This window comes from Neolamprologus multifasciatus, chromosome 12 (assembly GCF_963576455.1).
Source record: "Neolamprologus multifasciatus chromosome 12, fNeoMul1.2, whole genome shotgun sequence".
Lineage (NCBI taxonomy): Eukaryota > Metazoa > Chordata > Actinopteri > Cichliformes > Cichlidae > Neolamprologus > Neolamprologus multifasciatus.
In genome coordinates, this window is record NC_140450.1 from 26212857 (window position 1) to 26239335 (window position 26479).

A 26479-nucleotide genomic window follows, 5' to 3' on the forward strand; every position below is an offset into this window, starting at 1 on the left:
CCATATGGGTAAGTTTAAATCTCAGTGACCTTGACTTCAAGGTCAGAGGTCAACTTTTCTGAAAATCAGAGGATCTTCACATTTATACCACAGGTGTGTCTACTAGGAGGCTGAAGAGAAAAAAGAACTGTATTTTTGAAGAATTACAAACAACAATCAGTTGGTGATTAAAGCTGGTTTATTTAATTCATTTGTATCCAATTTTACCTATGTTAAGGTGTTTGAGGTCGAAGGATTGGTGTGATGGTAAGGTGTCCGCTGCTCCGCTTTGAATATTGATATAAACTTGACACAGTGATTACTAAATGGATATTCACCAAAATTGTGCCCAACAACCAACACCATATTTGTTGGTTGTTGTTGTTGTTGCTTTTAAGGCTTTTTTTTTTTTTTTCGTTTTCACAAGAATTGCTAGTTCCCCTAGAGCAGGGCTCTCTAACTCCAATCCTCGAGAGCTACTGTACTGCAGATGTCCTGCAAGCATTTGATTCAGCTGTGTTGAAGTAGATCGAGACCCGTGCCCTACAGCATTGGCCACCCCAACAATCAAAGGATTCCCTATGAGCAAGCATTTAGCAACAGTGGGGAGAAAAAACTCCCTTATAAGAGGAAGAAATCTCCGACAGAACCAGGCTCAGGAAGGGACAGCCATCTGCCGCGACTGGTTGGGGTGGGAGGAGTGAAAATTAAAAAAAAAAAAAAAAAAAGCCAAAGTGATAATTATTAGAGCAACTTATTAATTTTTTGTTAAAATATTAAGCTAGTTTTGTCAGATTTAAAGGAATATTGGTTTTGAGTTGTGGATAAGCGTTTGCAGTGTAATTAGGCTGGAAATAGCCTTTTCCAACCCCTGCTTGTGGTTTTGTCACATTTGTCCGGAGTCAAAGAAATAATGCTAGAGATTTTTGTGCCCCTCTGCTTCTCACGTCAATGCAGGGGGAACTCTTAGAAAGGTCAGGCTCAAAAAAGAGATGCTGGAGAACCTTTGAGGGTTTGATGCGCTGGTTTGGATCCAAGGCCAACATCTCCTTAATCAGGCTGACCAATAAATCTGTGCCACTTTCAGGTCCTGTGCTAACCGTGATTAGTTGTTCAAGCTCATCAAGATGCTGAGGCGTTTCCTTGGACTGGTCTCCTGTCTCATACTGAAATTGTTCGTCCATCTTAAATGTCCAGCGTTGTTCGCTGTAGTCGTCTTTTCTGAAATAATATTCTGTGGCCATGCCACAGTCTAGAATATAATCTGGTGGCTGGCCCTGAGTGTGTATGATGAATTTTAAAACATCCTAATCCTCATTCCCAGGGTAGAGTGGCACCCCTGTAGCATGCTCCACAGCTACCTCTCCCATGCTCCCAGGGTGTGGGTGTGAATACCAGAGCACTCTGGAATGCACACGAAGTCTTTGCAGACTCCTAAGGATCACACATCCTATCACTACACAATCGATTATACACCTCTAAGCATACATGGTTAAATATTTCTAAGCATAAATGACAATCAACAATATAAACCTGATAGCTACCAGCCCCAGAGACCACATGTCAATTGCTTCATTATATGGAATATGAAGCATAACTTCAGGAGCCCTATACTAAATGGTCTGCACACAGGTACCAGGAATCACTGCAGACACGGGACATGCGAGGCCAAAGTCAATAACTTTGACGTTGACAGGAGACTGATGGCGGTTCACAACCACTATGTTTCCAAGTTTGAGATCAGCATGCACTATTCCCAGGGAACTCAGATGGAAAAGAGCATTTGCTAGTTGTTGTAAAATTGGCCTCAGTTCTCTTATGGGGAGACCCTGGTGATTCCGATCCTTCATGTAGTCCCACAGGTTTTAATCAAGCAGTTCAAAATTTAAGCAGATGCGCTTTCCATCTAGGAAATAGCCATTCCACTTAACAATATTGCAGGTATCCAAACTTCGCAGTTTCTCTAGGATGAAAATTTCTAATTTTGCCTGTTGCAAAATTTCAGGTTTGCGCTTATTGATTTTGATAGCCACGGCTTTTTTGTTTTTTGTTTTTTGACATTTGGTTACGACACCAAAAGCCTCTACCTTGTGGTCTTCTCCCAAAATTTTTTTTGCTCATTATGAAACTGACAATTATGAAACTTTTTGTTTGTTTATTTATTTGTTTTTTCTTTTGCATACCATTTTAAGCTTTCCTGTACATAGTCATGTCCTAGATTTTGAAGGAAAAAAAGAAATTGATTATAATGTTCTATTTTATCTTAACAATCACCAACTTCATATGTTCATATTTATACAAGCAGTGTTTATAAGTGTGTGTGTGTGTGTGTGTGTGTGTGTGTGTGTGTGTGTGTGTGTGTGTTCAGCGACAGATTCCCACACTGATGCACTGGTGCAGAGCATGTATTGTGTTTGCACATACTTACACGGACAACTATTTGTGTGTGTGTGTGCGTGTGTGTGTGTGTGTGTGTGTGTGTGTCTGTGTGGGGGTACGTGTGTGTCCTAGCTCCATTCTGCTGACTGGTTTATTGCTGTTCCAGGTGACGGAGCATGAGAACAGCAGAGATTCAGGGTGCTGTTTTCAAGCACCACTGAAGCTACAAATTTCATTATTTTCACCCACAAGAAGTTTGGTGTTCCATGCATGAGGCCCCATGCCACACACACACACACACACACACACAAACGCTGTCTTAGAGTGTTCTGGACAGCATCTCCTCTGGTCCAATCAGCTTGCATTATGCATATTCATTCTGACATTCTGTTCAACAGCCCTTGTTGCATGTATCAGCAATGTTTCTTCAGTTTCTCTGCCGGTGTTTATTGTGAGCCTTTGTAGTGTCGTTTACACTTTACACTGCGCATCCCATGGCATACTGTTAGAAAAGACGAGTCTTGCTTTAACTACAGATGTGCAGTTGGGCGTGAGGATGTTATTCTACTATAACTATAATATGACAGGATGTCTAAGAATACTTGACCTACAAGTTGAAGAAATGAAGAAATTGGACCTGAAAATGTCACTTTACTTATTCCACAAAAGCTCCCTGTCTATCTCTCTCTCTTATTCTCCAAATCCCACGAGGCAGTGGACACAATGATCCTATCACATCAGAGGGAGATTAAACAAGGAGTGTCACAATGACACAGGGAGTTTGATAATGGCACAATAGAAGCACTTTCAATTATAGCTCCTTCTCTGGAGATGTCTGCTAAAAAGGAAATTCTTCCAATAACTTTGTCCTGTGTCTTTTTATTCATTTTGACATTTAAATCTATCTTTCTTTAACCTTCTCGCAGCATCAATTCAATAGCTCTCTAGTATGCTGCTAACAAGATAAGATTGAGCTGAATAACCTGTGCAAGGTGCTTTTTAGACTGTGTAATTAGTGAAGACAGAAGTTTGAGTTTGTTGATAACGTGCTTTTGAAAGGGCATATGGAAGAATATTAGCTAAATATACTAGGGTATTTGTTATAACCTTAAACCTACGTGCTGCACCTTTGGTAATTTGTTCTTTTTACATTTGCAAAACAGAGCTGACAATACAACCTAATTAACTTATTTCACTGGCAAAAAACCAAGAATCAGGTACTTTTGGATTCACACTTTTTGTCATCCAAAGCATCTTTTTAAAGAAATAAAAAACAATTCTCAGTCCTGCTTCCTTTTCAGTGTGATACATGGCAGTAAGCTGAACACACTCTTTTAAGAGTGTTTACAGGCCATTTTAGATGCTTGTTGCTTTTTAGATTACAGCATGTGCATGAGAATGTGAAAAAAATGCTTTTTATCTTAGAGTTATGTGAAGGCTGATATTACTCCTTTATTTGTCTGTTAAATGTAATGGAATAGACAGCAGCTCTTTGTCTAGACTCAGCAGTGAGTCACCAAACTCCACCAACCCACATTCCTAATGTGCTTAAATAATACAGAAAATAAAGAGGTATTTTTTTTTTCTTTTTTACAGTTGGCTTCTAACTCTAACTGGGAGTTAACCGTCTAGCCGAATGTGTTCAGCTACTGGATACTGTGGATTTAGGCATTTATAAAACATTTTTAAAAGTCCCCTCCTAAGACATGCAAGCCTGTGTCTTAGGAGGGGGTTTGCAGGTGTGAACGTGAGCTTGAGTTGCTGTCTTTAAGTGTCAGCTCAGTGAGTGACTGGTGATGAGCCTGCCTGAGGTGTACCCTGCCTCTAACCCAGTGTAAGCTGGAATCAGTTCTAGCGCTCCATGACAGTCTAAAGGATAAGCCGATATATGGGTGGGTACGACGGAGCTGATGGATGGTATATAGCACACGGCAGTGGAAAACTTTAAAAAAGTAAAGGCAATCTGCATTTCTTTAACCTGTAGGGATACCAGCGCGCATGCAAATCCGGTGAAAAGGTGCCGTTATCATAATCACATCTGTTAACGGCAATGATTGACTTTACATTGTCATTTTGATGCATTCCTAAGCTTCATATAGCATTTTAAACACATTATGATGCTAGGGTGTTCACTTATGTTTCATTGTGCGTGTCTGACAGATCTGCTGGTGTCATTGTGATTTATGGGCAACCTGAACGGGCCCAAACACCATCCTCTCAGAGATCTCTGTGCTATTCTCAGTGCATTGGTTGTCAGCCGTCACCGACAGCACCTTGTCAAGTCTGATTTCCTCTCCAGTCCGGTCCCTAGAACCAAAGGGCCAGCTGCTTCCAACTTTTGGGCCTGTTATCTCTCTCTTGCCTTTGGCTGCCCTCTGGTCGTTTGTCTGCTCTCAGATTTAGTCAAACCGTGGCTAGCTTACAGATAATTATCAGACCGAGGCCAGCTGTGTGGCAAGCATCCACAGCCCCCTTTTGTTGCTAATTGAATTAGACCCCATGCTGGAAGTGACAGAGAAATGAACAGTTTCCCCCAGTGAGCCATGTGATTAGCAGACTTGCAGAAAAGAGGTCAACTCAGGATGGCATGCTGGTGTATATGGTTGATGTCACTGACTCAACAACTGTGACCACAGTCAGCCTCACACCGATGTTTCTGTCAGGTTTCATTTTATTTGATGTGTGTCAATGGGGGTCAAGTACAGAGGACAGTCAGTGGAGTGGTGCCAGGGCTGCTATGTGATTTTTGCCATCGCATGCACAACTGCGTTATAAATTAGCCTTTTGTCAAATGTTGAGAGTCAATCACATATTAATGTAAATATTTTTACCCATTCTTTCTCGCAGGTCACTTTAGTATGTTCATGTAAACATAAGCATACCACTTCTCAGAGATATTCAGCAATGCCCAGGAGAAAGTGAGAGCTACTCTTAAAGCTTTTAGTTTATTCTGGAGGTGTCCTTTGGATCATTGTTGCCTATTGTTGAAGAAACTTTTTTTCAGTTTCACTTAAGCATCCATTCTTCCTTTAATGTAAGGGGACAACAGATGTTAGGGTGTGCAGGTCCAAACATTTTTAATATTGCTGATATTTTCCATTAAATATTGTTAGATATAAGCAACAGTTCATTTTATTGCATACATATATGCAGCTATCTGTCAATTAATGATTTTTCCAGTTGCAGGTGTTCATAAGCAATCCTTAAGTAGTTTTGAATCTAAAGTGCATTTAGATATGGAATGCAAAGCTTCTGCCATAAGGTGGTGCTAAGTGTGGCATGTTTTTTACACAGAAGTGGCAGAAGAAGAATTGAGTTTAATATGTGCTGTCAGCACAAGCTAGGTTTTCGGGGCACCAGCGGAAGCTCTGGGCAGATTAGGAGCCAGTAATGTTGCTTTAATGTGCGGATGATTTAAAATTAACAATAATCCATATACAGCCTCACAGCAGTACATATTGATCCCCACAGAGCCTTTGACATTCTTATTTTTGTCAAGGCAAAATATGTAATAAAAAATATGTGTGTAGTCAAAAACTCAGTTTAACTTTTTAATTCACTTGTTTATGTCATTGTTTCCAAAGTGAGTGTAGCTTATCAAAATGTCTCCTAGCACTGCTGTTAATAGGACTAGCACATTATTTCTCCCTCACTAATCTTTCCTGCAGGTCTCAGACTACAAACTCTGGAGCTGAAAAATGAATTGAGTGAAGAAAAATGGATTTCCTTGCATCCAAAAGTCGATCCCTGTGGACTCGCACGTAAAAAGGTTGAACATTTCCAACAAAGAGCAGAGAGTTTACAGCCTCATGCAACAAAATGATTGTGATCCCTGCAGCTATATTTGTCCATTATAACAACTCTCTGGGCTGAATTTTCTTTATAACTAAGCCTTTCAGGGTGTTTTTAAACCTTAAAGTTTCCGTTTTTAAGGATATTGCATTAACTGATAGCTGGTTGCTAACTAGGCTGATAGATTTATGCTAGGACTTACCTCGATATTCTGAGTCACTGAACTAGATCACTCCACCATGTTTGCTTCATTTATGGGTTTTTTATAGCACGTTTAATTACAACAGCAACATTGACCAAAGTGCTGTACAGAAACACAAAATAACTTGTATTAAATAACTTATAATATTAGTACCAAATACCAAATAACTCATACTGTATTAAAAGCCTGTGAATACAAATGTGTTTTAGATGAGATTTTAAAAGGAGCCTGTCTGATGTGTAGATTATTCCACAGTTTAGGCGCTACGACTCCAAATGCTCGATCGCCTCTGTGAACCAGCCTAGACCTTGGTATGGCTGAAAGCAAAAGATCATTTGATCTAAGAGATCTAGAGAGCACATAAGGCTGCAAGAGGTCAGACAAATACCCGGGAGCCTGTCCATCCAGGGCTTTGTAAGTCAACAATAAAAATTTAAAACCAATTCTGAAGTGAACAGGGAGCCAGTGAAGAGAGACAAGCACCGGGGAAATATGTTCAGAAGATGAGCTGCAGCATTCTGGACCAACTGCAGTCTTGCAAGGCTGGTCCGACTAACGCCAACATTTAAGGAGTTACGATAGTTCAGCTGGGATGTAATAAAAGCATGGAAATGATTTCACCTTAGATAAAAGCCTCAGTTTGAAAAAAGACTGCTGTAGAACTGAGCTAATCCGTTTTTCAAAGGTGAAATTTTGTCAAATTTAACCCCTGAATTTTTGCGTGTGACTTAATAAAAGGCTCAAGACTGCAGGTTAAAATGAGAAGTGCTGGGATTGCCACTTGGTCCAAACATTATCACGTCAGTTTTGTTCTTATTAAAGTTAAGGAAGTTAGAGGCTATCCAGGCTTTAACTTCACCGAGACACTGAAGTAAGAGTTCTAGTGGAGCAGAACAGCTTCTCTTCAGCTAACAGCTTAACTAAAAAGCTGGTGCTCAGGTGTGTTTGATTGATATTGAAGCTTGTTACTTAGGATTAATTAGCAGGCATCAGTGTCTTTGTGATGTACTGCTATTGTCTATGGACACAGCTTCTAGCAAAATTTAGTGGCATTAGCTGGCAGCTTTGCAGTCCACTCTCTCGCATATGGTCACTTCTGGCTCAAGGAAAACCATCATGGCAGCGGCCAGAATGCTAAAACAATGGCTTCAAATGCAACTTCCACAATTTCATTAAACTTCAAAAGGAAGCTGTCCTATAAAATTCAAGAAACTGAACAAGTGGAGGACAAAGAAGAAGTGGCTGTGCTAAAAGTGAACTATAGCAAGTGAGTATCTGAAAGTCATGTCCTCAAGAAATGGGGGGGGGAATCCAGCAAATATCTGACACAGGACCTGAGAGAGGCACCTGCCCCTTCAGTTTATCCATCTACTGTTCAGTGAAGCCTCATCAAAAATGGTCTCAGTGGAAAGGTGGCTGTCAAGAAGCCACTCTTAAGGAAGGGAAATAGGGGGGAAAGTCTGAGGTATGCCAAATTACACAAGATCTCTACTGAAAGTCAGTGACAACATGTGTTCTCAAGTGATGTATCCAAATTAGACATTTTTCATTTAAGTAGTCATTATTATGTATGGGGAAAGTCAACAATGAATGTCTACGGCCATCTGCAAACATTTTGGAGGCTATGTCATGGTTTAGGGTTGTATTTCAGCCAGTGGTGTTGTTCTTGTCAAAATTTATGGCGTTATGAATGCACTAAAGTACAGTCAGATTGTGACCTACCATGTATTACCATCTGAAAAGCATCTGATTGTCAACAGCTTCTTTTTTTCCCCATGGCAATGATCCCAAACCATGAAACTGTGAAAACCATACCCAGATAGGAAAACATACAATGGAACAGTCGTGGACTAGCCTCCTCAGATCTCAAACCTCAACATTATTGAAGCAGTGCAGGATCATCCTGACAGAGAACAGACCAAAAAGCAGCCAACATCCAAAGAAGATCTTTGAATGTCCCTCAAGAATCCTGGGGAACTACTCCTTAAAACTACTGAAAGAAATGACAAGAACGTTTGATTAAGAGAGTTCAGGCTGTGCTGAAGAATAAAGGTGATCAAACCAAATACTGACTTTTAAGCTCATTATAATTATACAGATCTTATATACTCTATTCCCATGCATGTTTTGCACATGTTTCCAATTTCACTGGTAAAATATTGGGTAATCTTATAGCTCAAAATATTTTTGTACCGTACTGAATTCCAGACCTTTGCATAGAGCTGTGTTTTTCACACTCTAACTTATTTCCATTAGTCCCCAGCAAAGGTGAGGTCAAATAAACACCAAGCTATGACTAACAGTGTGCATTCTCATGTCTGTGCTTATCCTTCTCTTGCACTTGTTTTTATATTGCTGTCATATGCTGTCTGCTTTTGAAGGAAATGTATTTCTCTCACAAAACTGCCAAATTAGCAGCATGTCTGCATCCTAAAAAGAAAGACCTGTTTGTACACTGTACAATCTCATAACCTCAACATTTTGTTGACACTGTTATTATAAGGAGAAATACAGTAACCTCATAAAAGTCAAAGCATTTACGCCGGCTATTAAACTCTGTCAAGTGGATCACGCAAGGAGGGAAATAATTGACATGTTTCAAGGAGAGAAGGGGGAAAAAACTAATAATACATTGTGTCTGACTTTTCTGGAGGCCCTTTGACTTTGTGAGTGTGTGCGCTCTTTTCCTATACCTGGCAGTGTATGTAAAGTATAATCAAACCTTTCTGCTGTGCAGTCGCTTTCATTCTTTTGCCTGTCTTCCTTGTTGGCTGCCTAAAATGTGAGATGTTTTTTCCAGAACAACCCTTTTAAAAAAGAAGAAAAAAAGCCTGTTCTAAGAAAAGTAGGCCACTTGGACAGATGACTGACACGGGTTTTGTGTGACACTGAAGCACTTTATTTCGGGACGTTTAGTGCATCATCTGTTGAAATTCTTCGCCTGCTGAAATTTGTGACTTTGCCCGTCTTTAGACAGATATTAGTATCTGTGTTTTTTTCCACAGCGATGTGGAGCGGTTACGTAAGTCCACGCTGTCGTTCTGTGTTTTCAGCGAGTCGTACACTCTGATTAGAACGATAATATGAAATGTGACACAAGTTGTTTGGTTGTCATCTTAATTATTTATACACACCTCTGTTGGATGTGAAAATTGGGTTGTTGTGCTCTGCTGCATGACAAATCTTTCATTCTTTCAGTGTCAGATGCAAGAATATGAGAACGATGTGAAAGATGTGTCCTCTCTGAATATTTCTATTATTTATTTTGCCACTGTTTTTAGTCTCCTATTTATAATTTAGGATGTTATACATTGGCGTGTGCTGTCTTTCCACGAGTTAAATTTATCGTCTCTCCTCATGGTGTTGTATTATTTGCTTTTTTTTCTGCTTCATGTTTGACACTATTCCCCACATGCTGTATACACACAGGCTCTTCTCTCCAAACAAAAAACCATGTGAATTTCTTCACCCCTGCTTTTCTCTGTCTCGCCCCCACACCATGCTCAAATTACATGATGCTGTTTTGCGCCGGTGTGCCACAGAGACCGTGCATGAAATTTATTGGGCCCGAGTCTTGCCATTTGACACGCAAGATGTGGCTAACAGATCTTGTGCCATTTCCCATCTCCTCCGGCTCCCGTGTAATGCTGACCTTTCCTGCCTCAGGGCTATATTTAAACCGTGAGCACCGGAGACTTATGGCGGCATGGGAAATTTTATTATCGACGCTCTCCATTTGTCTGACTTAATTCAGGCCTACTGTAGATCGAGCTGAAGCATGCCGTATATTTATACTCCTGCAAGGCAAACAAGGGCACCGGTGACAAACCCAGCCATCAACAACTTAGTGGGGGTTACTCTTGGTGAAATATTCCTTTGAATTGCTCTTTGGAGTGTCGGGGAGATTGTGCCGTAGGTTGTGTTTACATTGCAAATCACCTACTGTAAAGTGTGAGAGGAATATAGAGCGGGCGGGATGATATTCCATAAAGCAGAGAGTTGAACAGAGAGTCATACACAAAGGGACTTGGCATTTTGGAGAATCTCAGCTGGTAAAATGTCATAGATATCAACCTCAGACACATTCATCAGCCTTTACCATTTGTCGTCATTAGACCAGAAACCGGGTTGAATGAACTCACAGACACACATGAGTCACGACATCCGCACACACTTTTTTTTTCAAGCCACCTGATTAACCATTCACTCACGCTCTCTTTTTTTCCTGCACGCTGATAGGCCTGAGATGGGAGTTCAGAGGGTGCTCCAGGTGGATCTGAAAATGGAAAGCTTCCCAGAGCCGATGGGCAGCCGCTGGATGGCCTGGCAGGTGGAATACCCGGCCAGTCGCGCTGCCACTCAAGAGGTGGAGACAGAGATCCGCCTGGCTCAGGAGGACGTGGCGGGCATCGTGCCCCTGGCCATGGTGAGTGATGCCACTTCCAGCTCAGTGCAGTGCCCAAAACATATAAATGGCTGGACTCATTACCCTGAATGCGTGTAGTAGATGCTGGTAATATTGAGCACCATATTGTAAATTCACACCAAGAATCAACATTTGCATATGTGTTTGCACGACAAGAAAGAAATGCATTGCAAAGACTTTTTGCCCTATTAATTATAACCATGATATCAGTATATTTATGACTGGTCAGATTAAAAAAAAAAAAAAAAAAAAGATTAGATTAGATTAGATTAGATTCAAAGTAGTAATAAAAGATTGGTGCAGCAAGGAGAATGCATTCGTGTTATACGGAGTGACATTAATTTAGCTGAAGCTGGATAATCTTTGATAATAGTATGTTTATATCAGTGATGCCATCCCAGGGGGAAGAGCATGCCAAATTATTCAAAATCTTTTCTCTGTCCAGTCTGTTGCTCTCAGACATGACAGAATTTAAGTTTAACATGAGAGTTTGCTTAAATTCAGCTTTTAAGGAATGGCCTTCCTCTCATCCTACTGCGATCCCTATTTAAGATCCTAAAAAATACTCATTTTCTCTCACTGCTCCCTCACTCTTTATTTGACTGTAATAATCAGCTTTTGAGATAACGGTGAGAACGAAAAGAAAACTTGATTGGTTTATAAATGGGCTTGTGAAATGTAAGAACTTTGTTTCATTGATCAAATTGAGGCTTTACCTCCCTGTTTTTCTTGTGCTTCTCCTGTTTTTTTTCATCAAACTGGACAGGATGATTAATCCTAGACTGATTTCATTCGTTTTGCTCTTTATTTGTCCAAAGTGGAAGCTTGGGAGAAACAGCTTAGAAATGAGTAATCTCCATATATATCAAGATGATTTGTTTTGTAATGAGACGGAAAAACCAGGCTATAGTGAGCAGGATTTTTTTCTTTTTCCTCTGGGATGCTTCAAATAATGCATCGCAGACAGTTGCTCCTCAGCTGGGGTGGAAATTAACAGTATTATTGAAGCATTTTATTTTCCTTTTCCAGCTTTATATTTGATGCTTCATTACATTTCACAGAGAATTATTACACTTTCTAATCAATTGCATGTATCCGACAACAGTAGCTTAGTTCTCTGTTTCAGGTTTTTGTATATACAAAAAGTTAAACCCATGTTTCAATAACAAACCTATATATTTAACTAAGCTATTAAGCTATTCTGCATAATAGGCATTTTAACTTTTAATTCTTTAAATATATTTTAGTGATAATACAGATAACTGCATTTACTCGATTCTGTTTTTTCATTTGTTTCTTTGTAGTGTATCTGCTTTAACTTCGCTAAAGGACTTCTAAACGTCTTCCATGACTGTTGTTTTGACAGCGAAAGCAGAGGCAATGATGTTTGCTCTGTGCTCACAAAGTGTGTTTAGGAGCAGGGCAAGAAGAGAGCATCTGTAGCTCCCAGCAGGACACCGTTGGAGTCTCAAGGCTGGCTCTGGCTTGAGGGTTCGCCCGGAGCTGTGTGTCTCCCTCAGCGAGGCGCAGGTAGTCGGTTGTGTTGCTCATCCCTCGTCGAGGTTCATGCAAGGAGCATTTCGTGCATCTTTGTAGCTTTGTTCAGCGACCCGGAGAACACGGTTTCTGGTTTAGATCAAGAGCGTTCAAGTGAATAAATGAGTGAAATCAGTTGTGTTGACAAAAGGAAAAGACATAGTGGCACAGCGGTGCTGATTACTAAAGCAGCGATTGCGTTTGTTTCTGATTCGGTGCTTCTGATCTTCATGATACAGACCTGACTGCGTTGTCATTGTTATTCTGTAAGTATTGCCTGTAGCTGCGTAGATGATAGATGCCTGTGGGTAGCTGTTCCAAGATTCAGAGGAATTCGAGGCATCCTCACTCCCAGATCCAGTCTTGGGATAATTGAAGTTATGTCTTTAATGCTTCAGTATTGCTCGAGTTCCCTCTCTCACGCCCTTTTTTCATGTCGCTGATGCATGAACAGTGCATCTTCCTTACTCTAGGAAAACATGACTTCTAGTGACATAAACTACAAAGATGATTTGCATGATTACTTTGCAAAAGCCTGTGCTTGTAAAAAAAGAGACCCCAGCAGGGATTTTGCACCCGCTAGCTCAGTGAACGCACTGTAAATAAAATCTTTATTTGTATTATCTGATTGTATTTAGCTGTTGTGCAAGGTCGTATTCTTGGCAGTATTGCCTTTATTGTTTTTGTAAAATGAAGTCTGTGAATGAGTGCACAAGCCTGCAGACACGTCCCTGCATTTTCACTCCACCCATTGTGCACAGAGGAAGGTTTTCACTGCTAAGTATAAATCAAACATTTTATCACTGCGACAAAATGCATCTCAATTAACTAAATATTGCAATTATTTGCTGAAGTTATAGACCGAAGCCTTAAAAATCGCTAAGATGTTATGTGTCCCATAAAAAAGACGATGCACTGTCTCTTCATTTGTGTGTCTGTGCCCTGTATGCACTGAAAGGCTGGATTTTCATTTTCCTTACCTTGATTTTCTAATCTGTTCAGAGGGCTTGTCAGTGAGTCAGTGAAGTAGCTGCTATCATGTGTGGATAAAGTATATAAAAAAAAGGACTGGTTTCACTGATCAGCCTATACCTTTGATACTAACATTTCTGACTTTTTCATCATCAGAAATTAATTTTAAAATTTCTTTTGGGGACTTCTTTTTTCAAAATTTCCTTTTATTTGGGTTCAGCACAAGACTGCACACATATTCTCTTTGCTTTGCTATTTCATTTTTCTCCATGGCCATCTCCCACACAGACAACAGCCAAAGGTGCACATCGACTCCAGCCACCCCAGTGGTGCAGTACTTAACACATAACGCAAATAGATGGAGATACATCCAGAACTCATTAACTCTCATTAACTGTATTTCTCTGTCCCCCCCTTTTTTTCCCACCTGCACACCCACACATACACACAGGCACGTAAGGCTTTTTGCAATCTGCATGCACCAGTATGAGAAAAGCACACAAGCGAGAAAGAGGAAGGCTGAATTAGATTACTTGGGATCACTGTGGCATGAAAAAGCCCAGAGATAAGTTCCTCACCCTCCTCCCTACTACACTCTTCGCTGATAGAAAAGAGGAAGTAAGGTAATGTAAGAGCAATGCCATCAAGCCCCCTTTACACACGCACACACCTGCAGGTGTGTCGCCATCACCATCTTGCCTCCGAAAGGGAAAGCAAAATCTAATATCAAAACAAAACTGGTCTCTGCACATGGAACTGAAGTTGCCATTTTCACAAAAATGGAAAACGTGGAGCAGAAGTAGTCTTTAATGGTATGTGGGTTGCCCTAATGCTGCCAAAGCAGCATGGGCAAGGAATATCTGAGAGGGTATTATGATGTTCAGGAGGCCTCTATGGATTATGCCTAATGCTGGGGCTTTCCGCTCCTTTCCAATCTACTGCCCACTAGCCCCCTGCTTGATCCCGAGTTTTCAGCTGCTAGCCGGCTGCCTGCTACCTTGCTCTCTAATCTAGCCAAACAACACCCCATGTGTTAGGTTCGGTCTGCTTCATCTTTAGCCAAGTACTCCTAAGCTACTCTTAGTACTAGCCGCATCCACCCTTCCACAAACACTTCTATTCTGTGCCTTGAAGTTTGTGTTTGTGTGTGTTTTTCCTAACACTTGTGCATGCACTCACACTCTGATGAATGCATCTAGGGCAATTTGAGGTTCAGTATTTGACTGGTAGATGACCTCCTCTACCTCCTGAGCCACAGCTGGGCCTTACTTTTTCATCTCAGATCCCTGGGAGTCATATATTTTGAGACTGAGCTTACTTTCAAGATGATTTCTCAATAAAAAGTAAATGTCAGAACTCTCTCTGTCATTCCACTTCCCGATCTTACTTCTGGTCAGTTGATGTGACCACTCAGAAACACAGAACAGTTTGTTTGGTCACCTTTATGGATGACATTCCTAGATCAGCTGATGCCAAGTCGAGCCTGAGTTACTCACTTCTGTCCCTGTTGCTATTCTTCTTCCTGGTTCAGGCAATGTCTCTTCTGTTCTTTCCTTCTCTTCTTGGGTTGGGTGAAACCTCCTGTTTTTTGACTGATGTCACATATAGTCCCAAGTCTTTATTCAGGTCAGTCAATCCTGCCTTCTTTAAAACTGTCCTGTGGCAGTGTACAGGTCTGTTGGCCCTCCCAGTCTCACCTCTTCTGTTGCTTCATACTATAATAGTGATACAGAAGCTCTTCTAAGAATTGGGACCACACGGTGCAGTCTTTGCTCGACAAAAACATCCATAATCCCACCAGTTATCCTTCTTTTGACTGCTTTTGTTAAGCCGCAGCATCTCAGGAACATCACACTGTTTTGCAGATGTTCTGATCCACTTAGTCACTTAGCCATCACAATTTGTAACTTGTCCTATTTGCAACCTTTCCAAATCACTTTAATCTCTACTGGCTTGCCCGGTTTTCTTCCTTCCAAGAACTGACTGTTATTGCCTAAAATATCCCATGAACTGTCTTCTGTTCTGACATTAAATTGTTCTTTTATCCTTCTCTGAGCACACAGCATCAACTAAAGGATACTTGGGTGAATGTATCAAGGAGTTTAACAGTTTAAATTATCCAACAGTCAGAACGATTATGGTTATTCAGTTTCTCATTTGTCTCAAAACTAATTGTTAATGTTTATACACTTACATGCTCTTACATCTATCAGAAACACTGATACTCCTTCACAGTACAAACCTGATGACTGACCAAATTTAATATATAGTTGCGTTTTTAAAGGCACAGCCAGTAATTTTTTAGGTTATTTAATATAAAATGTATATAGAAAATATACATAGAATAGTGTTTCATTACATCTTCCAATAAACTGATGCATTCTCATAAACCCATAATTAATCTATTAAAAATACACAGAAGATTGTTTGCTGTTTGTGCAAGCTGCCATGATCCCCCACCATATTTGAGTACTCCGTAATCACATTTATAGTACGTCAAAGGAAAAGACGTGCTGCAAAGGGATATTTATATTCTTAACATATGAAGGATCATACTGTACCTTTGTTTTATCATCACAGAAGGGGTTTGCTTCACCAAAGAAGCTAAAATCCGAAGGAATGCGACAATGCCACTGGCATCTTATTAAAATATCATCCACTTCCTCCCCATGACTCTAACATACATAAACATGCTCATTTATTCCTGTAGTTACCTGTCGTGTCCCTGTCACCACAAAAAGAGCTGGCTATGCAACAACACCTGAATATAAGCTAGCATTATGCTAGCTAATGTAGGCTTTAAAAAATCTGACTTTTCCACTTACAAACAGTTCGATTACATTCTCACATTGTATGAGAGTTTATTTGCTAAGCATCACAGTCTAGCGCTAGACTGTGGGTGCAAAATGGCCCACTGTAAAGAAAGTTTTACTTATGCTGGCAAACAGAGGCTAACAGAGGCTAACAGTAGGTAACGGCACAAAAACAGCAGCATTTGCCGACAGTTGAGCATCTCCTCAGCTGAACTGAAATGAGCTTTTCCTACTCACTGACTCATATCGGACTCCTTTCACAGAGTCTTACAGTCTCTTCCAGAGTAAATAAAAGTGGGGGCTTTTCACCTGGCATTGACAGCTGGCATAAACAGTGGACTGACAGCCGTCCACTGATAGGGAAAAGCTCCGGGACGGATCCAGATCCCAGCCAACAGTAGTAGAAACACGCCTGTCAACTTATAAACTACATTCTAAAATTAACTTTTCTTATACTCTTCGGTGACTTAAACATGTGTTTCCTATAACAGCCATTGTTGCTATGGTATGCACTTGATAGCAAACAGAACTCAGTTGACCGCAGTGAAAATTTTACACCCTGCAAATTTAGGGTATATAAAATTTTGTGTCACAGAAATATAAAAATGTGACTTGCTGGAGCTCCAGGTAGCCAAACCACTAGCTTTTTTTTTGCGTATTTATTTGCATTTGTCTTTCTCTATTATGGCTATTGTTGTAATTTTTTAAGGTAACCGTGCTTAACAATCAGTAATGTTGACATCACATCGAAGTTATAGATAATATGGAAAAAATGGAAAAACAAGCGCATAGAAGAGCAGAAGCAGCGGATGGCAGACAAACGCAATCACAGAGGGCAATTTTCCAAACTTCATAAAGCATGCTGAAGGCATCTGTTGACACAACAGCTTCTCTAGAAAGTGTTTTTCATCTGTAATTAGCTCTAATTAGTCTAATAAGCTGGAGTGAATTTTGTCACTCGTACTTTAAAAACCACTCTAATTGTTTTTTGAGCAGAAATCTCATAAACTCAATGCAGATCCATAACTGACCACGTCTCTAAAGGTTATAGCATAATAAAGCTAATGAGTATTAGTAATGGGAAGCTGATTTTTGGTTTGATCACATTTATGGTCTATTACTCCAGCGGCTCCTCAGACCCATTCCCTCCCCATTTACGGCGTGTTCTAAATTATTGCGCCCTTGCTTGAAGTGATTATTATAAAAAGCTCCTTTTATTTCATTACCCATGCCAAGTGAATGGCTCTGCTATGGGTGACGCTTCTGGGAAAGCACTGACAACGTTTTGAAAGATGAGCGCTCCTTTTTCTGCTCTCTTTGAAGAGGGCTCCTCCTGTGTGTTGTCACAGATCCACCTGCACTGGGAGGGCTTAGAGCGCTGCTCTCCACTTTGTCACCAATTTCAAACCGTGAAGCAGGAGTTCTGCAAATGCAGCAATTATTTCAAAAGACGAAAATGAAAAGAGTACTCAAAAGTTTCCGTCAGTTTAGAGCGAGGGAAGGCTTCTGAACTCCCTCTGTCGACTGTAATACCACTGTGGCTGTCCTAGCTTGTCTCCTCTTCCCCCTACTTTTTAGATGTTTTCTTCTTTTTTGAGACCTCTTTCCACTCTGTATTTTTCTCCTGTTTGCTCCAGATGAGCATAAATGTATTTAATAACAATGCAGATTAATTGCCTCCCTTCTCAACCTCCGCCTCCTTAATGCGGGCATCCTCCATTTCAGTAAAAGTGTGAAAAAGCTTTGTGGGGTTTTTTCTGTCATCTTGAGATGGATTTTAAGGGCAGTAATTGGATGCCTGAGCAGATTCCCCTGCACAGTAGGAGGCTGGTCCATTATCTTTTACCATCGTAAAGTAATGTGCTCCTGTCCAGGCTACCCTCATCATCATTACCCATGCTGTGGATGCCCGGTGATGGAGAGGGAGCGGGAGGACAGGGCATACATCATATCTGGACTCATCAGTCTTCCTATTCCAGCCGAGACACCAAACTGTGCTCACTCACATGAGCATTCTCAGGCATAGAGATGAGGAGAAATGAAAGAAGCCGTTAGCTTTCACGTACTGCTTCGATGTATTGTTAACCAATACATCATCACCCCGGCCCTCTCTGGCCACTTCTGCTCTCGCATGATAAAGTCATCTATCAGCATCTTCCAACCAATGTTTTATTTTACTCCTTACTATTCCATTCCCTCTGTTGCAAACCATATCTTCTCTCTACCAGGCAAGTGAAATCTGGAGTGCCATTCATCAAACATATAGTCAGACATAGAGATATGAGCACTTACATCCCAGCTAATCCTGCAGAAACCCATTAAGGGCACTGGTAAAATCATGCAAGCTGTGTATTACACAATCATGCATTGTACAGTTTTCACCTTCCCCCAAAACCCATCCCACCTCCCAAAAACCTGATTTTGGTCTTCTGAAAAGCTTAGCCACTTTATTCCACTACGGCCAAGCCTGTGTTGGATACCCCTGCTGTTTTAATGAAACATTGCATTTTTTCCCTTCTCATGAGTCATGCAGTTTACAATAAAGAGCTGATGGATGTACGCCAAGCAAACAGTCCATTAGCATCTACTACAGCTTAGAGGCTGATGATGAAGTGGTAGCACTAATTGAGGCTGCTGCCGTGTGCACGTGGCACACTACATGTAATGCTAATTAGGACGGACGATTGTGACAAATGCTTTTCTAAACCATGATCTGAGTACTCGAGACTGCGTGCCTAAACATTTTCTACGTGCCTTTGCTCCTTTGTCATCGCAGGATGTAAAAATGCTCTTGATAGGGACTGACACCCCATAACTGCACTTACGGCGAGAACAACCACCTTTTCACTGCACCACTGCACACAAACGAGCACACACACTGAGGTTTTTATGGCAAAGCCATTGTCACTTGGATAGACTTTAAACTCATTTTATTAAACAGAGAACAAACATTATAGGTGAGCAGGATGATACCTCTCAAAGCTTGCTCATTACAGTGACATTTGCAAATTAGCGGGTCACCATTAAGACAGCTAACCTTTCCGCTGCAGTTTGGTAAGCTTCTCTACAAGTCAGGTCAGAGGACTTGTTTACTGTGCCACTGCAGATCTCGGAAGATGGTCTCCGAAGCGTTGCATAATTCATGCATAAAACACCGTATTTGTGCACAGCCTTATTTTCCAGCACCTACAGAAAATGGCCAGGACCTGCACCGCCCTGTGGAACCACTTATAGTTTTGTTTTTCTAATACATTGCGCTGAACCTAAATCGCTTTCGCTGCAGAACTCTCTATCCTGACTTTGCCAAGTTGACCTTAAAATTTAAGTTTGTTCAGCTCAAAAAAAGAAGAAAAATGCAGGGATGACGCAAAGGGCGGGATGCAGACTGACAGATCAATTTTAGAGTGACACGTGTCCATATCTCACATCTCCCCATGATTGTTAACATCCTACTTCACATTCCGGTCCAGTTCTATTCACTCTGACTTTAAATCCTTACCCACTGAGGTTTGAAAGGAATGTGTGTATTTTTTTAGCAGTAATGGACTCTCCAATAGAGCTGACCTTTGCGCCTGTTGAGAGAGGTCTGTGTCCAGAGGGCAGCTAAGCCAGGCTAAGCCAAGCTAAGCTGGCAGTATGGATCTCGATCAGAGACGGGTGAAGAAATCAGACAGAGATCAAGAGGTCATCCCCCTACAGGCATGGCTGGCTGTTGCTGAAGAACTCTTCATCGATCGGCTGTGTGTGATAGATATCGGGCTGAAATTGAGCAGAGTGGCACAGGCGGGGTTGTTTCCCTGCCTTCTGGCCTCTGGGCTCTTACACAATGGGCAAACAGCAGGGGCACACACGAGGTGTACCGGAGCCAGCATCACTCAAAGCACCGACCAGCTACCTCCCCTGAGCCCCTGCAGCTTTCGCGCTCATCTCTAGGCGAGCTCAGAGCTGATTGTGTCCATGGTGGCTGACCTTGATTCTGGGTTCTGACTGTTATGGAAATTCGCCAGGGACGTCTTCGCCTCCCTTCTGACCCACTGATCTAGATGTATTATAGGTATAGTATTCATGAGAACTGCAAGAGTATTCGTCCCATAAACTTAAAATGCAGAGCTTCCGCAGGCAGCCATGTTTTATTCACAAGCTCCCTTTCTCAGCAAGGGTGGCAATTCGGGGCCAACGGGCTCTTGAGGATGGCTCTGTCCTTTTAGGAGCAGTCCTCAATTATCCACATATATTTAATTTTGCAAGCACAGACACTAATAAGTCTGTTAATGTATTTTCATGGACAGGCAGGTTTACAGATTGCCTGAAGATGAATAGATGCAGCAGAGTTTTATAATTGAATGCCCGTTCACTATGTCATATTAAACTAAAAATATCTCCCTTTGCAATGCATTTGTGTAATTTTTTTTTTTTTACAAACTTATTTAGATCTTACGACATTAACCAGAGCCAGACAGTTATTTATATTGGTAATAATCCACACAGGCTAAAGAATGAGGCACAAATAAAGCAATTACCTGTGGAGAGATTTGGCCTGTCTACAGCATGTCGTTGTGACACTTCCACATAGTCAGAGTTTACCCATAACTTATGTGCACTCATAAATAATTTACATTTGAGAGCAAGTCAGCGTGACTAAAAGATCAATACTGTCCATAAATGGTTGTGCGAATCCTCTTGCATAACTGTGCAAGCAGATTAAATGAGAGGAGTCTTCATACATCACTGGTTGCCCTTCTTTTGAAGGGTGTGAGGGCAAGAAGACAATAAAGAACAGAAGGAAGATGATTTATTCTTTTACTTCACTAAGAGGCACCTCAGTCAAGGACCCGACTATCTAAATGGTTATATAGTCAGATTTAGATGGAAGAGGCTCAGAGGGACTTCAAAGAGTCGAAGCAGCAACAAGGATTCAGCTAAAGTGTTCACCAAATAATGAATATTTGAATAACTTGAAATGGCTTTATTCGCTGTATAGCCAATCGTCACAATCAGTTTGTTTTTTTTGACAGTGCATATGAAACATAAGAAACTGCAGCCATTAAAGGCTCACCTCAATATAAAAAGTGTAATAGTGGGAAACTAGTAGCATTATTTATTTATTTTTCAAAAATGCCCACAACAGACCAGAACTTAAGTTCTTATTTTCCTGATTTTCAGTTTTTAAATGATTAAACCAACAAACATGTAACTTGTTTTCATTGTGGTATTTGATAAATGGTAAACTTTTGCTGTAATCACTGCATACAGCACTTAGTTCTCCCATGTTGTTGTGAAAGGGGGAGAAATGGAATGTATGTACTGTATATAAGCAGAATAAAGCTGTTACCTTACCAAAGCTGCATATGAAAATGCAAAAATGCATTCAGACACCCTACTAGGTCCCTGGTACCAGTTTCCAGCTGTATCTATGTTAGAATAGCCCCGGGAAGCCTATGGAGTATTGTATTTCCACTAGTGAGAATGTACTGTTGTGTGCTACATTGTGCAGAGAGCAATAGCAGACAGTGTCCTGACTCGATTCTGCCGACGTAGTTCAGAGTTCATGCGTGAAAACAGCTTAAAAGCTTAAAAACGCTGGACCGTAATGCCTATATTGTACAAGTGTTTGAATATTACTAAGCAATAATTAGTCAGCTGGTAGAGAAACAGCTGACTAATTATGGATGTTCACAGTGATTATGAAGTACATATGAAACAGCTGATGCTAATCAGTTGCCTCTTTTCCTACCGAGGCAGTGTCGGTGCATTTTAAAGGGGAAAAAACGGCACAAACCCCAATATACACTCTTTCACGCACTGACACCTTTCATGGCTTATTTCTATTCTGTACTTTAATGGGGGAAAAGGTACCCTTTCTTTGATGTCTCTTAATTATTGACTGAGGTATCTACAAAAGTGGCCCTCTTAACAATACATTTTATTCTGAGGTGCCAGTTCATCCATGTCCATGTCCTCATTACATCTCCTTTTAAGCTGAACAGATCAAGTATCAAAGCAGCCATCAAGTTAATCTTCTCTCTGCCAGCCACAGCCCACAGTAATGAGCAGATCAGATCTCTGACCGGCATGTACCCCAGACACGGCACTGCTACTGAAAGGCGGTTAGATGTCTTTTAGGAGGCAGTGAGGGTTGACTGCCAAGCGGAGATGGGCCGCGTACCGCAGCCACCTTTATCCCATCAGCTGGGAGGAGACAAGGAAGAGGGGGAAATGAAAAGCAGGAGAGTAACCTGTTCTTACTTGGAGAAGTAAAAGTGGGATGAAAAGAGAACGACGCAAGGGAGAAAGAAAGAGAGAGAGAGACCCTCATTAAAAGGCACTGTGTTGGCTTCACAATCATCCCACCACTTCAATGCGCTGTCATGCAGTGATGTATCGCTCTGCATGCCGCTACCAAGGCCTTTATTCCCACTCTCCTCCATGTTTCTCTCTTCTAGCCAATTAAACGCCCACTAGAATCGAGGGGAGGAAGTGCCACATTGAGCATTGCACAATGTGGAGAGAGAAAGCTGATGAAAGGACATGTCTCTTTTAGTCTGCTTAATAGCTCCAGGACACTGTCTGAGTGGCGTTTAATATCTACAGCATATTCGCCGTTCCTGTTGTCCCATTTCAGTTTCTTCACACGTACATATAGTTTATCACCAAGGGATGAAAATGTTTATCACAACTATGAATATTTCATTCACTGTAGTTAAGCTGACTATTGGCAGGCATCACGGCTGTCTTAATGCACCTGCTCTTGAAATGACATGAAAGATCATAAAGAGGCTCACATCCAATGATGAGTCGTCAGTCAAACCAAAACACTCGTGGAATTTTTCAATGCTGATGTCTTTTTCTTTCTCTTTTTTTTTTACGTTTTTGATTTATCTTGGCATCCTGCTGGCTTCAGGACAGCCACATTGACGTGGGGGTTGACACAAACAGGTGCACACGCTTAGCATTTGCACTGTATTTACCACACTCTCCTCTGTCTGCCGCGCTATGAATAATGCAGGCCCTAAAATCCTCAACTTGACAATGTGTTTGACCTGTTCATTTGTAGCTGCAGCGCCGATGGCGGGGTCAGAATATGGATGTGTTAACGCCGGGCTGAAGCAGAAGTTAATCGCAACAGCGGGACGGGACGGGCTTTGCTGCTTCTCATGCTGCCTGTGTCACTCAGGCTGACACCATAAATCTCACTTATTTTCAGATCCAAGTGAGACACGGGCAGAAATTACGGCCCAGAGCACATTACCAGCCTTAGCAGCGTGCTGAATGCTAACAGAGAGATCCTTGATAAAGCAGACAGGCAGTTCTCCTGCACCTTATTGGACAAAAAAGAATCCCATGTATTAGACTTGAGGGGCCAGACCGGCTCGCAAGTAAAGCACAAACACCGGCGTCAACAAGTGAGATGCAAACTAACATTCAACCCACATACTTAGAGGTGTCTCTAAAGTTATCGGCTAAAAATCTATATAATTCATGCAGAGGTGAAGGACACCACCGTTCAAACCTGAGAACATCTCGATTGGTACAATACAGTTTCGGGCCAGTTCTCATTTTTATTGCTGCTTCGCATGAAGGAATAAAAAGTACTCCGTTTTTATTAAATGTGTGTGTCATTTTCAGATGCATGCTGCACATCACTGTTCTAAATCAATGCTCACTGGAGATGGTGTTTCAGGTGTGACTAAGCCATGCCTGGCTGTCATCATGAGGATCTGTTTTGTTAAGGGTCTTTATAAGAAAGCCTAGTATCTTTTTTTCCTCCCTGCAAGGCCGCCTAAAGAAATAATATTATCTGATAAAGATACTCCCTACTCTCTATTTAAAGGTGACATTGACATATGGCATATAAACACAGAATATCCTTAACTGTACGTTTTGCTCATAAGTCAGTAGCCATGCTGCCGACGTTCGCGGTTACTGTATGTCGCATATCGTTCTCGTCATTTCTCCCGATGAAAAGATTGTTTGTCACGGCTCATCTTAGGCCTTGTTATTCTTGTAACAACAGATCATAAATCGTAAATAATTTAAAAGATAACATAGTGGCAATACGGCATTTTGACGTGATGTGTTAATTTGTTAGAGTTGCTGCATTCAGTACTAAGGAAGCTCGCTTCGTGACACGACACAGAAACCAATTATTTTATAGCGTGTCTTATCTCCTGTTCAGCCAATTTCACATTAAATGCAATACGTATTTGGTCCTATCAAAGGCTGCTGTCTTCTCCCGCTGTTTCTGATACGACGCAGAGGAGGCCTTCAGAAAAATCTTTACATGCTAAAAGTAGCAATGGTATTATAAATGGCACATTCAGAATTATCAAAATAAAGCTTGCATCTCAAAGACCAGCCTGATCTATAGTAAGAACACGTACATTTGTTTTAGTTTCACAGGCCCATATTTCATTGTCTCTTCATTCACACTTTTTTAACCTGCTGATGTTCGCCACTGGTCTCTATTATGTGTTTAATTGCGCTGTCTATGTCCGAGCGTGCGGACCGCTGATGCATCACCGTGCGATCCCGCTGTGGCTTATTACTGCCAGGCTTCGCTCTCTACAGCTCTCGGCCCGCTGGGTCATATCCAGCTGCTGTAATCTAACATTAGCGCCAGCTTTCACCAGGTCCCCACCATTTACCCTATCATATATTATAGATGACCCTCTGAAAATGGAGGAATCCCAGCAGACGTGGAATTAATTTACAGCATTCCTCGGTTTTAAGACGAATTGAATCAAAGTCAGTGGCACAGCTAGAGAAGGGTTTATATTGCTATATAACACTGTCACAGTCTATAAAATTGTAATGAAACGCCATTTGAAGATTAAGTGGGTTTTTTTGTGATTCATCGGTATCTCTTGGCTCAGCTAATAATCATTTCACTCCAAAGCTGAATGATGCTACAAATGACCAGCCTTACAAACGACGAGCTTTCTTTCAATCAAACTTAATCCTCCTTTTCTTTTTTTTCTTTCTCTTTGAATGAGCTCCACTGGAAAGCTCACAAACAAGTCTTTGGAAAGCGAGTGCACGGCTCTTGTGTACTTCCCCAGTGACTGTGGAATACATATGAATATGGACAGGAAGTCAGACACTGTAGATTGGTCCTGTCTGTGCCTGTCAGGTTTAGCAATAAAACACTAAACAAATGTGACGTTTAATTCAACAGGCATCACTCCAGAGGAAGATTTCTCTGTTAAAAGGGGGGGGGGGAAATAGTAGGAAAACATCTTCAGTGCTGGCAAAGCTTCAATACAGTGGGGACAGAAAAAGATGCCTTCGGGTTCTCGCCTATTGAAATCAAGGAAATCTGAGCTTTTGTGAGACTGTCTCTTTAGCAGAATGAAAACATCTTGAAAATAGAGACTTTTGTCATGCTTTACAATTAGCTGAAGTCCCTTCAGTTCACCAGGCGCAATATATGCGTGCTCTACACTGTAACTATTGAAAAGCACACTTTGACCTTAGTAGCGACTATTTACTGTGGCGCTCAGGGTTCTGTAGCAGTTTGTGTAATTGAAGTGCAATTTCTTTGGGCTGAATAGGCAGAAGAGACAATCCAATGTGCTTTGGTCACTTCAGGGAGAAAAAAGTTAACTCAGACTTATCTTAATTGGTTCCGATTATCTTCTGTGACAATGCTGGTGTGTGTATGTGTGTATGTGTGACTGCGTGCGTGTGTGTGTGTCTGTAATGAAAGGTTAAGATTTCTGTTCAGAGTAATGAAGCTGTGCCAGTGGATTTAAGGACCGGGGCTGCCTGATCACTGAGGTCATTTACTGGAACGATCTCTACTGCAGTCCAGGGGCAAATTGGAGCATTTGGTTCTTCTGTTTCTTTCACTGAGCCTAGTTAAGTGTGATTTGGCAGCAAGTGCCAATTTATACATAATGGAACTGACTAGTGTTGGCAGGTTAAGTTTGACTTTTATGAAAAACATTGTAGGTAAGGTAAGGAAAAGATAAAGGATAAGATAAAGGATATGATAAGATAAGATAAGATATCCATCAGTTATTAGTCTGAAGGTTTATCCACAAATGAATAACTTTCATTTCTAAGCTGTTACTTTCTAACCGTTTCTTTGCTTTGATCTCTGTCTTCTTTTTATATCTTCAGGACTGTGAGATTCTGAACACCGCTGTATTGACTGGAAAGACGGTGGCTGTTCCTGTAAAGGTGGTGACTGTTGGAACTGACGGCTCTGTTACTGACGTCTCTGAAGCGGCAACATGTCGCTCAACAGACGAAGACGTGGTCAAGGTCAGTAAGATCAACTTCTGAAAAGAGGGGGGGAAAAAAGACTCCCGCAATCTCTGCTCTCGCATAAACACGGTGCCATCGCATGCTTCAGATAGGTTTCTGTTGATGTTTTTC

At 41.2% G+C, this 26479-nt stretch overlaps 1 protein-coding gene across 1 annotated transcript in view; it reads left to right on the forward strand.

The window, feature by feature from the left end:
- The window catches only part of LOC146507134 (transmembrane protein 132C), a 156611-nt gene that overhangs the window by 98830 nt on the left and 31302 nt on the right, over positions 1-26479 (forward strand). The window contains exons 4-5 of the mRNA XM_085179528.1: positions 10592-10778; positions 26222-26365. Of these exons, the coding sequence (XP_085035654.1) occupies positions 10592-10778; positions 26222-26365 (331 nt within the window). The remainder of the gene's footprint in view (positions 1-10591; positions 10779-26221; positions 26366-26479) is intronic.